This window comes from Panicum virgatum, chromosome 3N, assembly GCF_016808335.1.
Source record: "Panicum virgatum strain AP13 chromosome 3N, P.virgatum_v5, whole genome shotgun sequence".
In the NCBI taxonomy this organism is placed as follows: Eukaryota; Viridiplantae; Streptophyta; class Magnoliopsida; order Poales; family Poaceae; genus Panicum; species Panicum virgatum.
This window is the reverse complement of record NC_053147.1, coordinates 54,264,621-54,282,481: the sequence shown is the minus strand read 5'-3', so window position 1 is coordinate 54,282,481 and position 17,861 is coordinate 54,264,621. Positions and strand designations below refer to the sequence as shown.

At 46.6% G+C, this 17,861-nt stretch overlaps 1 protein-coding gene across 1 annotated transcript; it reads right to left on the bottom strand.

Annotated features, from left to right (window-relative positions):
- Positions 1 to 1,411: 1,411 nt before the first annotated feature.
- LOC120667895 (myosin tail region-interacting protein MTI1-like) lies at positions 1,412 to 2,581 on the bottom strand. The gene has a single exon (XM_039947884.1). It carries the CDS (start codon positions 2,579 to 2,581, stop codon positions 1,412 to 1,414), a length of 1,170 nt encoding a protein of 389 aa, XP_039803818.1.
- Between the last annotated feature and the right edge of the window lie 15,280 nt (positions 2,582 to 17,861).

Genomic DNA, 17,861 nt, shown 5'->3' with positions numbered 1-17,861 from the left:
GTCCAGGGGCCTTATCAGAAGGGAGGCTTTTGATAGTGTTCCAGACCTCCTCTTCCAGAATAGGATTATCCAAGGCCTCCAGATCAAAACTTGGCATGTCCAGAGCATCCAAATCCACTGTTCTTTCCCGCATATCATCAGTACCAATAAGGTTTGTATAGAATTCCAGAATTTCAGCAGCCTTTTCCTCATGTCCAGTAAGCATCCGCTCATCAGACTGGAGCATAGTAATGAAATTTTTCATCTTCCTATGACGTGCATGCATATGGAACAGTCTAGTATTTGCATCTCCCTCCTGTAGCCAGCCAATCCGAGATCGAAGCCTTGCCACAGTTCTCAACGTTGATGACAGTGCCAGGCTTAGCTTCTTAAGGTTATTGCGCAACCAGATTTCACTGTCAAGGAGAGGCCTACTGTCCTGTACAATATCCAACTGATGGACCACCTCTTTAGCCATCAAAAGTTGAGACTTGATATGACCAACTTTCTTTTGGCTCCAACTTTGTAAACTCCTAGCGGCAGCTTTTAGCTTCAGAGAAAGGGTTTCCAGAGGATAATGTCGGGCCGGAATAGAAGTCCAAGCACTCTCGACTGTCTCCATGAACCCTTCCATCTTTGGCCAGAATGCTTCAAAATGGAACCGCGGCTTGCCAGACAAATTATCTCTGAGACCAAGAATAAGGGGACAGTGGTCCGAGTCATCTGAAGCGCTGCTCTGTAAGAGACAATTAGGAAACCTGTCCTCCCAGTCACCTGAGCAAAAGACGCGATCAAGCCTGACCAGAGTGGGTGTGCCACTGGTGGAAGAACTGGACCAAGTGTACTTGCGACCATGAAGCGGAATTTCAGTGACTGCCATATCATTAATCCACCTTCTAAACCTCCCCATCATTGCCCTATTGAGATTGCTGTTATTTTTATCTTCATCTTTGTAAATGAGATTGAAATCCCCTACCACCATCTAGGGGCCAGTACAATGAACTCTAACATCTCTGAGCTCTTGCAAAAATTGGATCTTCTCCTAGTTATCCTGAGGCCCATAGACACAAGTAAGCCACCAAGCAGTGCCAATCCCAGAGTTGAACCGAACTGAAACACAGTGATTGTCAATTCGGCTTGAATCCACCACTCCAAGACGATTCCTCCAGGCTATAAGAATGCCACCACTAGCCCCGGAAGAAGATAGGAAGAAGAAATTATTATCAAAATCATTCCCCAACATTGACAAAACATCCTGTCTAGTAATAACTGACATTTTTGTTTCTTGCAGACATACTACATCAATTTTGGAGGAATCCACGATGCATCGCACCGCATCTCTACGCTCGGGTGAATTGAGGCCCCGCACGTTCCAAATAAGAATATGTGATGGATCCATAGAGCTTACTGCAAAGAACTACCACCAGAGAGTTCAGGCCAATAATCCAGGCGACTCGACTCCAAAATCCTCTTCCGGAGGAGTCAGCCCAAACAAGGCAGCCAAGGCTTTAACATGAGATCCACTTGATTGTGAGAACTGCTTAGCATACTCATCAAGAACATCCTGAGGTAGTTGCTCCTTGTCCTGTGTAGTATCCCCAACATTTAAATCCAGAGCACGCATGACTCTTTTCTTGAGGTGAATGGGACAGATTTCTAGGGCTTGAGGAGCCAGCCCAGCCACACGTTGGCTGCGCCGCGGTGCCTCGCTCGGAGGCGGTCTGAGATTCTTCCTCCTCTTGTTAATGTGAGGGATCGGCAGCAGCTCCCCTGGAGTCTTGGAAAGCTTTGAAATAAAAGCAGCGGCTGGAGAAAGAGGCATTGGACTAGGTGGTTGCGGGGATTGAGGGTCCGCTGGTGCATCAGCCAATATCAAATTTCTCTTGAACCGGCGCCGGAAATATACCCGAGTTGAGAGAGGAGACCTGATTGCCGAGCGAGGTTCCTCCTGCGGATCAGGGACCGGCATAGCTGCCACGGGTGCTGCCACCGGCACAGATGGAACTGGTGAGAAGGGGGGAACAGAGTCGGCTTGGGGAAGAACTCCAGTGCCCTCAACAGCAGGAACAGGCGGAGGGGATCCCGCCGGCGAGCCAGACCGAATTGGCGAGAGGGACGGCGATGACGCCTCGACGGGATCTATCTGCACCGGGGACACAATCTCTGGACCATGTGTAATGGGCCTCATGGCCTCCACCCCATCCTCAAATGAAACTCGGAAGGCCTCCGGGCTGTTAGCAAGCACATCATCAGGGCCCAATACAGACCGGCCCAAAACAAGCTGCTGGGCCCCTGAGGCCAGAGGATCGCCACAACCCAACGACAAGTTTGCCAAACATGCAGCAACCTCCGTCTCGGGCTCCTCCGGCGCAGAAATCACCCATAGCGATGCATCTTGAGAACAGGGGAAAACCGAGGCATTTAGATCAGCCGCCTGGACCTCCGGAATTTCTGGGTGCGTTCCCCCCTCGTCCCCGCACGGGCGGAACTCAGCGGCCGCCAAAACCTCAGAGATCCCCGCGAAAGATAAATGCCCGCCTGGGGAAGGGGCAGCCGTGGCCGAGGGTGTGCCTGGGGAAGGAGCCGGCTTGGTCGCCGCCATTATTGGCGAGGCGCCTGGAGCGACAGCATCCATGCCACGCCCATCGTGTCCCGAGGAGTCCGCAAGCTCCAGGGAACGAGGTGCTGCGCCTCGAGAAGGGGAATCTTTCGCCGGACTTTGCCGGGAGGAACTTGAGGACGATGAATCACGCCGCCGCCGGCGACGGCCACCCCCCCCCCTGCGCAGGCCGGAGGTGGAGCGGGAGGAGCCTCCTCAGGCAACCGCCCATCTCCAGGCACCACCGTGATGCTGACCACATAAGAAAGAGCCCGCTTCACGGGAGGAACTTCAACGACAGGAGCCGGAGGTTCCACCACGACGAGATCCATGGCTGCCAGAATCCTTTCCGGGCTCGAACACCAGGCAGACAGCCGAAACGAAGAATAGTCCCTGCGTTGCACAGTATCGGGATGCAACGCATGAACCCAACACCATTCATCCAAAAGATGTTCAGCTATTTCCAGTTCCCAGACATGTGCCGGAACGCCCCTGACCTCAACGTCGACCATCTGAGGCAAGGTCACCCCCGCAGCATTCTTGAAACGGGACCAACGTCGACAATGTAGAGATAGTTGATCAAGCAGAATTGGTCGCCCATCATTGTAGATGCGAACTGCCTCCTCTTCCGACGGCAGCAGCAGCAGGAGATCATTAGGCCCTAGGCGATGAAACTCCAAAGAACTGATCGGGAGATCGTAGCGCTGACTTGCAGCCACACCACATTGGTCTGGGTTTGTGACAAAGCTCAAGGCTCGATAACGACTACCAAACTCAACCTTTGATCCAATTTCTATTACCTATTAGAAGTAGCTAGTTAATAAATGAACCTCCAATTTCTGTTACTCAATTTCTATTTACCTTTTAGAAAGGGGCAAAGAGCGAGGGAACCCTTTTTCTGTTGACTGAAAAACAATCTGCACATACACATATAAGTAATATAATAAAGACTACCCTCTAGCCTCTTGTGCATAAATCTTTATGGAGTTGAGGACACTTGTAGTATACATGTACACGAATTAGCACGAGTCTGCAACAGGAGAGAAGTGTAGCATCCAAGGGCGCACATCATAGCCCAGAAAGAAGCTGAAATCGAGCACACATCACAATGATGTGGCGACCAAGAGGCAAGAGCTATGAACTGTAGCGGGCACGCTTAGAATACGCCTTAAACTCTAAATTGTACAAGGTTGAAACCTTGAATTGCTTTGTTCCACTGGTGGGGAGACCTTTTCTCTAAAAAAAGAGCTATGAACTGTCAGTGTGTCTACTTGCTGCTGTTCCATGTGTAAATAGTCAGTTGGGATAGGAGACAACAATAGTAGTGAATAAGGACTTGGTTGATACCTTCAATTTCGTTCCCCGTTGATATGATGACGTATAGAACTTCAATGCCCCAGGAAGTTGACATAGACATGAGCTTCCAAATGATGTGGAGCTTGAGGCAAAGCCTCTGTACTCTGTACTGCATCACTACTGCACCGTGGCTGTTCAGTATTTCTAAATTTGAGCCTCTGTACTGCATTACAGCGGCCTGTTTGTATTGGAATGCCACTTGTCCAGTCAACAAACTGACCTAGTCAACTCAGGACCAGAGCAACAGGCAAATCTCTTTTTAATATAATGGAAAGAAAATTGGAATTTCTAACCATCAAGTGGGAGTCCAAACAGTTTCATCAAGTAGGAAAGATCTTTAGACTAAGCGATCTCAACTTATGCTAGATATTGCTAAATCACGCAGTGAGTGGCAATGAAAAAAAACTGGAGGAGCCTGGCCAAATATATCTCTTCGATATAGAGGCTGGGATATTTTAACAATATTCCTTTATCTAAAAATGTATGTGGGCTGCTCCAAGCCTCCAACTCGATTTGTCTTTGATGCTGAAGAGATAGCCTAATCATAAAGAGCGTGAGGGCTACACACAAAAAGCATCGTCCTTGAAAGGACGGCTTCATTGGGTCATCTGACGTGTAGACTCACTGCCTCGACCTGTCTGTACATTTTTTAATCTTTTTTTTCAGGTTTTTTTACTATCAAGCATCTGATAGACACACACGCACGCACACAAGAAAAAATCAGAGCCATACATGCATATCTTGTACGTTCGTACTTTCAGATCAAGCCAGAGTGATGGAGAGAAAGCTGAAACTTTTGACTATCATATATTGAACCTCAAGTGGAAGATGCAGACAGTTTTTGTATATATCCTGTATCATCTTAAGACTAAGCAACCTCAGTTTGATCTCTTAAGTCACAAATTATAAGTATTCGAAGACCAGCACAACAAAACATTTGCACTGGTAATTGGGTCTACTCATGGCCTTTACAACTAAACATATATCCTTGTTCATAGATTTTCCCCTTCACGTGGCCCATGATGGCTATGTGGGATAAGCTGAGTCCTTACTTTACTTTGAGGCACATTATTTTAGAACATGGTTATGCATTGCTTTCCATACTTGTATTACTCACTCAAGCACATGGTGATGCATTTAGGAAAAACAAAAAATAAAACACGTTCAAGTGGAATTAGAAGTGGGGTTTAGTTTACCAATCAAAAGTTGTTGTTTGTTGGCCATTTCTTTAGCGGTTTTCAGTGGTGCCAACATAATCACCCTACATTCCATTCGATCTCCACTGACCGCAAAACTTATTTTCCATCAACCATCTTTCATGACCACATCGGTCTGGGTTAGTGAAGAAGCTCAAGGCTCGAGAACGATTACAAAACTTGACCTTGAGAATGATTATAATTGAACCTTACACTACTACAGAATATGCCTTTGTTCCAGGTCATTTGTCCCGGCTGCCTTTGGACCCGGGATAATAAGTGGCTTTTGTCCCGAGTTCAACAGCTAGCCGGGCCAGCGGGGGGGGGGGGGGGGGGATAGGGGCCTTTTGTCCCGATTGGAGGCACGAACCGGGACAAAAGGGGGCCTTTGGTCCCGGTTGGTGGCTCCAGCCTTTTGTCCTGGTTGGAGCCACCAACCGGGGCCAAAGGCCCCCCTTTTGTCCCGGTTGGTGCCTCCAACCGGGGCAAAACTCCTTCGCCCCCCTTATCCCCTTCCCTCTCCCTCCGTCCGAGCCATTTAGCTCACTTGTTCTTGCTGTTCTTGGCTCGGAAGAGGCGAGTTCTTGCTCATTTCTTCACCACATTTGTGAAGATCTTTGATTCCCCCATCCATCCATCGGCGCTAAAGGTTTGTGGCTTGCTTTTCTCTTATTCTATTGCTTGTGTAGCTCATTTCTTGGACATTTAGATTACAGATGTAGGTGTGATTTACTAGTTTTAATTGATCCAAAGGAGTGTAGTATACTTGTTTTAGTTGATAGAATTTTTTGTATTATGAATGGATTATTTTGACACTCTAGTGATGTATTCGTTCATGCTCACACTGAAACCATCTAGAAGCTTAAAAAATCTTTATTTCGAAACAAGTATACGTCATTAATCTCCATTCAACGGTGATGTCACTACATTTCGGAGATACACGATGCGCTATAAGGACGTCGCCAATGGGCTGGTCGCAACACCAGCACTTGCAGTTAATACGAACACAACATTTGGCGCAGTCAGCGTGGCCGTTGTTGCACTGAGAGCATATCAATGAGCATCATGCCTGTGCCAAGTGCTGTGTTCCTATCAACCGTAAATGTTGGTGTTGCGACTGGCCTATTGGTGACGTACTTGTACCGCACCATGTCCACCCGAAAGGCAGTGTCATCACGGCAGGGTCGATGTTACCGACATATACATTTTCTGAAATAAAGTTTTTTTTTTCTAGATAGTTTCTGGATATTGAAAAGAGTGTTCTCCTAGAACTGAAGGGTGTCAAAATAATTAGGAGTTATAGAGATTTCTTTCAATTACTTAGAGATTTCTTTCAATTACTTAGAGATTTCTTTCAATTAATGATACATTTCATCTTTTTTATATGTTTTCATTGTTATTTACAAGAGTAATTAATATGATGATCATTATAATTGTAATAGTAAATAATATTTGTATTGTAATTGTAAGAATTTATAATTTTGTGAAAAATAAAAGTATTTTCCTGTAAAGTATGGCTTAGCAACCAGAGGGAGTGGCGCCGGTGGGGGTGATCTCCAGTAGGTTGTCGATCCGAAAAACCTAGCGCTTTTATAGAGCAGCGCTCCGTTATTTCGAAAAGGGATATAGAGAATGTGTGGCAAGGGGCGAGGAACCTCCGTTTGATCTTGAGGATTTGTTGCGGCGTTACGGTTCGTCACCACCAAACTCGGAGGTTTCAGCTTCGCCATCTTCTTCTGCGCCAGCAAGAAATCCGTCAGAGCATTCTGCGTTCCCATGCAAGGATGGTTAAAAACCTATGTGTTATTGTGCGAATTTTTAAGTTGCATGTTGAGTACTCCTTTGTTAAGTTCTGTAATGGATTAAGTACTTCTTTTAATTAATCATGATGTATCATGGATATTGCAGATCTTTTAATTATTCCATGTTATGTTACATTTAGTTTAATTTTATTTATTTGATACATGTAAAGAATTCAAATCGATTCCTTTAAAATGCAGATCGACCGACAATAGATGTACAATGCTGACCGACGTTCTAACGAATTCATTGAAGGCCTGCATTATTTTTTGTCTGTGGCTGAGACAAACAAGTAGAATAGTTTTATGTGCTCCCCGTATGTTAATTGCAAGTATATCAAGGATTACTCCTCTTCAAGAATCCTACACAGCCACATTTTCGCAAATGGTTTCATGGAGAAGTATGTTTGTTGGACGAAGCACGGAGAACAGGGGGTTACCATGGAAGACAATGAAGAAGAAGATTTTGACGACCACTTTCCCGGGAATGCTGGATTCGGTGCATTCGCTGACGATATTCCCATGAAAGAGCCCGAAGCAGATGTAGCAGAAGATGATCCCAGCGACGATCTGGGGCAGGCAGTGCACAATGTGCGGGCAGACTGTGAGAGTGAAACAGATAGGTTGAAGTTCCAGAAGATGTTAGAGGACCACCATAAGTTGTTGTACCCAGACTGTGAAAATGGATTGAAGAAACTTGGCACCACCTTGGAGTTGCTGCAATGGAAGGTGACAAATGGTGTATCCTAAGGATAACGAATTGCCTACCACAACGTATGAAGCCAAACGACTTGTTTGCCCTCTAGGATTGGAAGTGCAGAAGATACATGCATGATGCATGCCCCGTATGCAGTGCATTGCATTACAAGATCAGAAAAGATGATCCTAGTGATGTCGAGGAGCATCCCCGGAAGAGAGTTCCTGCCAAGGTCATGTGGTATTCGCCTATAATACCATATTTGAAGCGTCTGTTTAGAAATAAAGATAATGCTAAGTTGATGCGATGGCACAAAGAGGAACGGAAGCAAGACTCGATGTTGAGACACCCCGTTGATGGGTCGCAGTGGAGAAAAATAGATAGAACATACCCTGAATTTGAATTGGATGCAAGAAACATAAGGTTAGGTTTGAGTACGGATGGCATGAATCTTTTTGGTGAGATGAGCAGTGGTCATAGTACTTGGCCTGTGACTCTTTGTATGTACAATCTTCCACCATGGCTTTGCATGAAACGGAAGTTCATCATGATGCCAGTGCTTATCCCGGGCCCAAAGCAGCTCGAAAATGACATTGATGTGTACCTAAGACCATTGGTCGAAGAACTCTTATTACTCTGTGGCGATGAAGGTGTACGGATGTGGGATGAATACAAACAGGAAAACTTCAACCTACGAGCATTGCTGTTCGTAACGATCAATGACTGGCCTGCTCTTAGTAACTTGTCAGGACATTCGAACAAGGGATATAAAGCATACACACATTATTTAGATAATACCGATAATATATGGTTGACTCACTGTAAGAAGGTTGTATACATGGGTCATCGTCGGTTTCTTCCCATCAGGCATCCGGTACGAAAGAAGGGCAAGCATTTCAAAGAGCAAGCGGACCACCGAACAAAGCCGATGCACCGTAGTGGTAAAGACATCTTCAACATGGTAAAAGATCTAGAAGTTATTTTTGGAAAGGGACCTGGTAGCCAACCTGTTCCGAACGAAAACGGAATGGCACCCATGTGGAAGAAGAAATTAATATTTTGGGAGCTACCATATTGGGAAGTCTTAGATGTTCGTCATGCAATTGATGTGATGCACCTCACGAAGAATCTTTGCGTCAACCTGATAGCATTCTTGGGAGTTTACGGAAAGACAAAAGATACACTAGAAGCACGTCAAGAATTGCGACTTATGGAAGAACGAGATGCCTTACATCCACGACAGCGAGATAATAGACGAGAATACGAAGAACAAGATGCCTTACATCCACAACAGCGAGAAAATAGACGAGAATACTTAAGTCCTGCCAGCTATACTCTTAGCAAGGAAGAGAAGGAAAGCATGTGTTGACTGCTTGAGCAGTATAAAGGTTCCATCTGGATACTCATCCAATATAAAAGTAATCCTAAATTTGGCAGAGAAGAAATTTACAAATCTCAATCCCATGACTGCCACGTGCTCATGATCGAACTTCTTCTGGTTGTACTGCGGGGGATTCTGCCATCGTGAAACCATGTGCCTTCCTCAACGTAGTTTCTCAAAAGGTGAAGCATCCCCTCATAAGAGGTGACTCAAATGTGATACAAATATCAGTCCTAGGAGGCTAATTACACATTTATTACATCAGATGGTACATCACCGTACAACTCTACGCGGTAATGGGCAATAAAGCGCCACTATCGCGAGGACAAGAACTAAAACCCAAACAAGAACATGAACCATGTAGAGGTCATCAGAGTCTTGCGCCATACGAAACTTCCTGCTGGTGACCCTAACCACAGGCAAGGTTGGGTGCGGAACGGAATCCCTACTCAACGTCCTCGGGAATATATTCTGGATCTTCCTCTGTAAAAATTAAGCAAGGGTGAGTGCAAACATACTCAGCAAATCCAACCCCACCCACGGAGGGGGATATCACAGATTTCATGCATAGGATTAATCAAGGATAAGGATATCATTTAATTTGCGGTAAAACTAATTTTATGCAAGGGTTTATTTTGAAATAAGAGTTTCCATAAAGCAATTTTTTTATCGTAGCCGAGTAACAAAATGTGGTTGATTCTCACAGAATCCAAGGTTTTAAAAGTTGCTACCAGACTCCTCATCCGCCGTAGCACACGGCACTGCTGCCGGACACTTTTCAAAAACAACTCACGCCATCCCAACCATCCCCAAAAGAAATGCTAGTTATGTGACCAAACCGTAACTTGCCCAGTACCGTGGGCACGGCTATTCGAATAGGTTTTAACTCTGCAGAGGTGTGCAACTTTACCCACAAGTGGGGTACCACAGCACAATCACCTTAGTGTCGGTGCAGATCCCAATAAAGCCATTACCCACCGTAGCTAGACCTGACTAGCCAACACGGAATCCACCATGGGGTCATTGACCTATCACCGAGGTTTAACCGGGACATAAGTCACCACGATCTTATCCCTTCTCCTTGATCACCCGTTACTCTCAGCTCTCCTGATGGCTATCATACTAACTAGTGGGGGTTTATGCTAAGCCATTGCCACACACAACGGTCGAGTGGTTTGCATGATAGTTGAGTTAGGAAAGATGACACATCAACTAGGTCCTTAATTGTGACAAGATGGATATCTCCCAACCTTCTTGCTCAACCGCAAAGGTACGAGCACACCTTTTGGCAATTCACACAGAAGTGCCATCCATCTCATCTAAGCGCATCTTTCTTTTAGTTTCCAAAAATTCCACATTCTCCCTTCCCACACACTCACACATTTTCCTTTTATAAAACAAGTTGTACCATGTTTGATGTGTTGTAACTCAAGGTCCTAAGCATTCTAGCAGCGATTAATATCCAAATAAAATAAATCATATTTAGACATTAATCTAGGTGGTCGAGGAATGGATATAACAAATCAAGGGGTGGCTATCCAACCATATTTTCAGCAGTCAAAGCATATGCAATTTTTATAAAACCGGCAAATAGATTGTGTTTATAAAACAAGGTCGAAATATGCATCAAAGGATGAGATTAGGGCCGGGCATTCGGGTTACCTGAAATTTTCGGGTCGGTAGTTCGGGTTTTAGGAATTTCGGGTTTCCAAAAATGATACCCGAAATCAATTGGGAAAAAGAAGAACCCGAAAATTCGGGTACCCGAAAATTCGGGTACCCGAAAATTCGGGTTCGGGTTCGGGTTTTACCCGAATTACCCGAAATTCTGGAACTCCACATATGCAGTATAAAATCAAATCAAATACACCCAACCATACATCCAGTTCACATGTCCAAACTGACAGTTCAAACGAAATTAACTAACACTTCACACGTCCAAACCGTGACAGTTCACACTTCACATATCACAATTAATAAACATAGTTTTGAAGCACACAAATCAAATCATAGATGAAAAAACAAATCATTTCGGGTTGTTCGGGTATTTCGGGTACCGTGGCCCAATACCCGAACTACCCGTATTAATTTCGGGTACCGTGGGTTGGAACCCGAATTAGGGTTCGGGTTTTTCGGGTTCGGACTTTTCGGGTTCGGGCTCGGGTTTTTCGGGTTCGGGTATCGGGTATCGGGTTTTCTGCCCAGCCATAGATGAGATTGAACTTGCCGTCTTTGAAACTTTCCGGGAGTTCCTGCTCGCGGTACTCGTTCTCGGGCTCCGGCTCGCGGTACTGATCTCCGAACTCCTCGGCGTTCTCCTCCTCGGTTACTCCGTCAGCTACGATGATGACGACACGCATGACAAACAAACACAAGCAAGCACAAACATAAAATAAAATGAGCTCAAGAGAAGATGAAAATAGGAGGAATAGATAGGGTATGATTTTAGAAGAATTTAGGAAAAAGAATCAACAAAATCGGAGTTTGGATGGGTGAGATATTATAGTGATAATATTGAGTGTTTATTTAATTCTGAAAATGGATTAAATGAATGGGAAGAGCTGCACGGGGGTGGTTTTGGTGGGTCTGTTTGGGCTGCTCGATTAGCACTTTGGGTTGGTGGGCTTGTTTATTCGTGGGCTTGCCAGAGTAAGCAAAACAGAGGTGGGGGAGGGTTGCACGGGAGGCAGGCATCGATAGTAGCGCCGCCGGCTCCCACTGTGGTTGCTCGCCTGGGCTTCGCCGGAATCGAGTTACGGTCCACCATTTCCAAATCCAAGGGCACGGGGAGAGAGAGGAGAGTGAGGGGGTTCAATTTTGGAGACTCCGGGCATGGATGATGGGGGGGGGGGGTGGAAGGTGGTCGTCCACGGGCGGCCGTTGATTGCGGCCATGGCAGTTCGTGGGGAGCTTGTTGGTCGCCGGGAGATGGAAGGGCTCGGCTTGGGGCGTGTTGTGGAGAGTGTGGGAGTGCGCACCGTGGAGGAAATCGAACCAAGATGGCCTCGGAGAGGAGATCGATGTGGCTGGTCTGTTCTTGGTGAAGAACAGAGCAAACAGAAATTGGGACGAGGAAGGAGATGGGCAGCGTGGCTGGACGGTTCGGCGAGCTTGATGGTGGCGAGGAGGGCAGGTTGGGGCGCCTTTTATAGGCGGCGAGGGCGAGGGCGGGGCGCGGTGGCCGGCGGCCGGCGACCATCTCTGGCGGTCACTAATGGCGCTTGGAGTCGGCATGGCGTCGCGGAGCGGTGGTGCGTGCGGCGAGACGGGCACAGGGCGACGAGACAGGTCGGGCAGAGGCGAGCGGCGCGGCGAGCATCCCGGGGCGCGTGGAGCACGTGGAACAGGGGCGCGCGTGTGGCGCGTGGGAGCATAGGGAGCCTCGCGTGGGCAGGAAGCAGGAAGGAAAAGAAGGAAGAAAGGAGAAGGAAAAAGAAAAAGGAGAAAAGAAAAAGGAGGAAAGGGAAAAGAGGAAAAGGGAGAAAATGAAAAGGAGGCGCCGGCGGGGTTTGCGGCATTGGTCGCGAGCCGAGCGTGGCATCGACGAGAAGTGATGTGAACGAGGAACGAGGTGAATAGGGAAAGTTTAAACGATGATTGATTTCGGTGTCGGGACGGATATTAGGTTTGGTGTCCGGGCGACGAATCGCCGGAAAAGATTCGAGCTCAGCGATGAAAAGATTTTGAAAAAAATATTTTTAGCAAGTAATTTATTTGGGTGAATTTTCGGGATGTTACAAACCTACCCCACTTAAAATGAATCTCGTCCTCGAGATTCGGCTGGTTCCTAAGGGCATGTACAACCCACAGACGGCAGGTCGTCTCTAGGACCTCGAATTTATCATACAGACAGATATAAAAACAGCTCATACAACCCACGGACAGAGTGTCCGTCTCTAAGCTGTTTAATGCTTTGCATGTGGCTATGATCAACTACAAATATATTTTTGTATACCATTGTGTGGCACACTCCTTTTTATAAACAATGTGCGATTGCTTAAATATAGGAACTTTGGAGTTGAGATACACCACTCCTTTGCATTTGTAATCGATTTCCAGAACTGTGTCCTCACATCATCACCACATCACCCCTGCATCGAGATTATCATCACCAGTTAACCAGTCATAAAGAGGCAACAGAAGTTTGGTCCTGCACTTCTGAAAACATACATACTGCAATCCAGCACTTCTGAACTCAACACATCAGGTTCAGTGATGTTCTGCAATGACAACTAAGTTTCAGAAATGTAAGTAGGATAAGTTGATATAAAATAGAATTGCATAAGTGTGGTTTGTTTATGCATAATAATGGAAATTTTAAGTAGTAGATTAAAACAACATTATATTTTACTTTGTCATATTAAATTCAGTAAAGTGTAGGAATCTGAGCAGGCACGAATCTATATTCATTAATCAATTATGCAAAATTGCTCTCATACTACCAGGGCCTACGATGCATACTATCAGGGTGACTTGGACTCCCCAGCAAGTTTAGCTCAATTCCCAGCAAGTTTAGTTTAACTGCAAAATCTTGCTTCATTTCAGTTTTCATTGAAACCTTTTCAGCTGCTCAATAGATACAAAATTTTCTTGCTAAAGAACCTATAGTTGATATGTTGCTAAATAATTTTGATAACTTGTGCAGATACAAAATAATTTTCATAGTAACATCTTTCTTCCTTCACACCTCTCTTCTCCCTCTGCCTCCACCGAACAAGCGATCCTCAATAGCACATCTCTTCTCTGTTCTTCTGTCCACCATGATTGCAGCAGCAACCAGTAGATCTTTCTTCTTCCTGCTAGCAAGCACGATCAGGAAATCAACTAACCTTCCCTCTCTCTCTCTCTCTCTCTCTCCAATAGCAGCAGCACGCTAAAATCCATCTCAAAAATCCCCTAGCTCCAACGTCACTGCCATGACCTCATCTCTCTCCATCGATTCTTGCTGCACCTCCAACCAAAGCACGACATCTCCTCCTACCCAAGGAAAATCCAGCACGGGCTCCTCCCACAACCCATCTCCCTCGTGGGCAATTTCAAGCCATGGCCTGCACCTCTGCTCCTCTCAATCGCACAGCTATTGAGTTGGGGCAAATGCCGCAGGATGAGCCAATCGAAGGTGACACAGACGCGAATAATGATTGGGAAGACGGATGCCGTTGGTGGATCTCTGCGCATTAGCGGATTGCACAGATGCCGTTGGTGTTTCTCTGCGCACCAGCAGATCTCCACTCCCTCTTCCTCCTCAATGTTGGTGACTCCTCCCTGCTCCGAGATCCGGTGCCGGCGCATCTGGCTGCTCCACCTCGCCGGGCTCTCCGTGGCGGGGGTGAAGACCGAGCGGAGGTCAGGAGGACGTGCGAGGGGCGCTGTAGCTCAAGCTCATCGTGATGGCGTCCATGTCGAGCTCGTCGCCGGGATGTCTTTTTTCAGAAGTCCTGCCCCGTCGACGCCGTCGCAACGACCGGGGCTGAGGAGGGGTGGGGAGGCGGCGGAGATGGCCGTAGGCAAGCCTGCCGGCGCTGTGGTGGCCTGCGGCGGCCACTGCGTGAGGTCCGGCCTCCTCCTTCCCCGGCGGCAATGACGCAAGATCCGGCGCCCCGCGGCCTCCTCCCCGTCGGCAGCCACGGCATCCTCCTCCCCGCTGGCTTCGCAGATATGGCGCGAGGGGAAACTACCGTGCGCGCGGCCGGCGTAGGAATTGTGGAGAGCGTGGGCGCGCGGGATCCGAGTTGCTCGTCGACTGGGGAAGACGAGCAGTACAACGGGCCGCCGGCCGTCTCCGCCTGGGAGAACGGGACAGAGGCGTCGCCTCGCGAGGCGACGAGAAGGCCGTCTGCGGGGCAATCTGGGGGTTGATTTGCAAAAGTTCCATCGTAGAGACGGGGCAAGAGAAAGTTGTACGTGCCCTAAAGAGAAAGAGAACGGTAAACTCCTTCTTCTCTAGAGCATCTTCGCGTTCCCACATAGCTTTTTCTACTCCGTGTCTGCTCTATTGCACTCTGCAAATCCGTACTTCTGAGTTCCTTATTCTTTTTGTGACAGTGTCCAGAATTTTGACCGGTACTTCTTGATATCCCAGGTCTGTCTGCAATTCTATTGCCTCCACTGTCACGTGTTTTGTCTCGGATACCCTCAAATACCTTCTTAATTGTGAGACATGGAACACTGGGTGTATATATATCTGACATTCCTTCTTGTAGTCGGAGTCGGTAGGCTACTTTTCCAAATTTTTTAGCACTTGATACGGTCCAATGTACCGAGAGGCTAACTTTCCGTGTACTTGAAACCTTCGGGTCCCTCGAATAGGTGAAACCTTAAGATAGACGAAGTCTCCTGGATTGAAACTTATTTCTCGTCTCTTCTTGTCCGCGTAGCTCTTCTGTCTGGACTGGGCTGCTTTCAACTTTTCGCTAATTTTTGCTACTCTTTCTTCTGCTTCCTTTATGAGGGCTGGTCCAACTAATGAACGCTCTCCTACTTCTGATCACATCAGAGGGGTTATGCACTTTCTCCCATAGAGGGCCTCAAATGACGACATACCTAAACTTGCCTGATAACTGTTGTTGTATGAGAACTCTGCATAGGGTAAACTATGTTTCCAATCTTTACCATAGGTAAGGACACATGCCCTTAACATATCCTTCATAATTTGGTTCACCCTCTCAGTCTGTCCATCAGTCTGCGGGTGATAGGCCGAACTAAAATCCAATTTGGTCCCCATGGCCTTATGCAGACTTTTCCAAAACTTGGAGGTGAACTGGGTCCCTCGATCTAAAATGATTCTACTAGGCACACCATGCAGCTTTTCTCCTCCATAGTTGGTCCGTACGGGTAGGAAGTGAGCGACTTTGGTGAGCCAGTCCACTATTACCCAAATGGAATCATAATCTTTCTGGGTCTTGGGCAATCCTACCACAAAATCCATTCATATCTCGTCCCATTTCCAAACTGGGATAAGTAGGGGTTGTAATAATCCTGCTGGTTTCTGATGCTCAGCCTTGATCCTTTGACATGTGTCGCAATGGGCAACGAAGTGGGCAATGTCTGACTTCATTCCATTCCACTAATTCTTTTGTTTTAAATCCAAATACATTTTAGTGGACCCTGGGTGGATGGAATATGCCGAGTTATGAGCCTCGTCCATGATCATTTGTCGGAAGTCCCCTTCTTTGGGAACACAAATCCTATCTTTATACCACATGGTTCCTTATCGTCCACTCGAAAATCCGGTGCTTTGTTCTCTCCGGTATGTTTGCGGATTTTCATTAAATCCTTGTCCGAACCTTGGACCTTTCTGATACTATCCTCCAGGGTAGGTTGAACACTCAGCTTGTGGCTGGAGCCTCGAGGGACAATGTGCACATTCAGTCGTGCCATTTCCTCTTGCAGATGGGCATCCTTGGGTCCATAAGGTTTCCGGCTTAATGCATCTGCTACCACGTTAGCTTTACCAGGATGGTAATGAATTTCCACATTATAATCCTTGACCAGTTCTAACCATCTTCTCTGCCTGAGGTTTAGATCTGGTTGGGTGAAGATATACTTCAGACTATTATGATCCGTATATATCTCACACTTGTTTATAATCAGGTAGTGCTTCCAAATCTTGAGGGCATGCATTACGATTGCAAACTCCAAATCATGTGTTGGGTAATTCTGCTCATGAGGCCTGAGCTGTCGGGAGGCATAAGCTACTACCTTCCCGCCTTGCATGAGAACACATCCTAACCCTTGGCGGGATGTGTCATAATAGACGACAAAATCCCGGTGGATATCTGGTAGGGTTAGTATTGGGGCGGTTGTCAATCTTCTCTTCAATTCTTGGAAACTCCTTTCGCAGGACTCTGTCCAAACAAACTTCTTTTCCTTCTTAAGCAGCTCTGTCATGGGCCGGGCTGTCTTGGAGAATCCTTCAATAAATCTCCGATAATACCCAGCTAATCCAAGAAAGCTTCTGATTTCACGAACATTAGTTGGTTGCTGCCATTTGGAAACCGCTTCGACTTTCTCAGGGTCGATTGCTACTCCTTCTACGGTCAGAATATGACCAAGGAAGGCCACTTTCTCCAGCCAAAATTCACATTTGCTGAATTTAGCATAGAGTTTGTGCGCTCTCAACTTTTCCAAAACTACCCACAGATGTTGCTCGTGTTCCTGGACATTCTTGGAGTAAATAAGTATGTCATCGATAAAGACTACGACAAACTTATCTAACTCATCCATAAACACCTTGTTCATAAGGTTCATGAAGTAAGCAGGTGCATTAGTGAGTCCAAAAGATATCACAGTAAACTCAAACTGCCCATAACGGGTGACAAAAGCTGTCTTTGGGATGTCACTTTCCTTAATCTCGAGCTGGTGATATCCTGATCTCAGATCAATCTTGAAGAAGTACTTGGCTCCTTTTAGCTGATCGAAGAGATCATCAATTCTGGGGAGAGAGTACTTATTTTTGATGGTAACCTCATTCAGTGCACGATAATCTACACACATCCTCATACTCCCGTCCTTCTTCTTGACAAATAGGACTGGGGCTCCCCATGGGGATGAACTAGGTCTGATAAAACCACTTTGTTGTAACTCTTCTAGTTGTTTCTTCAGCTCTGTTAGTTCTGAGACTGCCATCCTATAGGGTCTCTTGGCTATAGGAGAGGTCCCTGGGACAAGGTCAATGGAGAACTCTATGTCCCGGTCTGGTGGCATTCCAGGGAGTTCGTCGGAGAAAACATCAGGGTATTCATTCACAACTGGAACTCCTTCTAAGGATTTCACATCCATACTGAAAACCATTGGGTCTGGTCCACTTCCCCGAGTATGGCAGGTCACTTGCATCCCATCTGAGTTGGTTAGG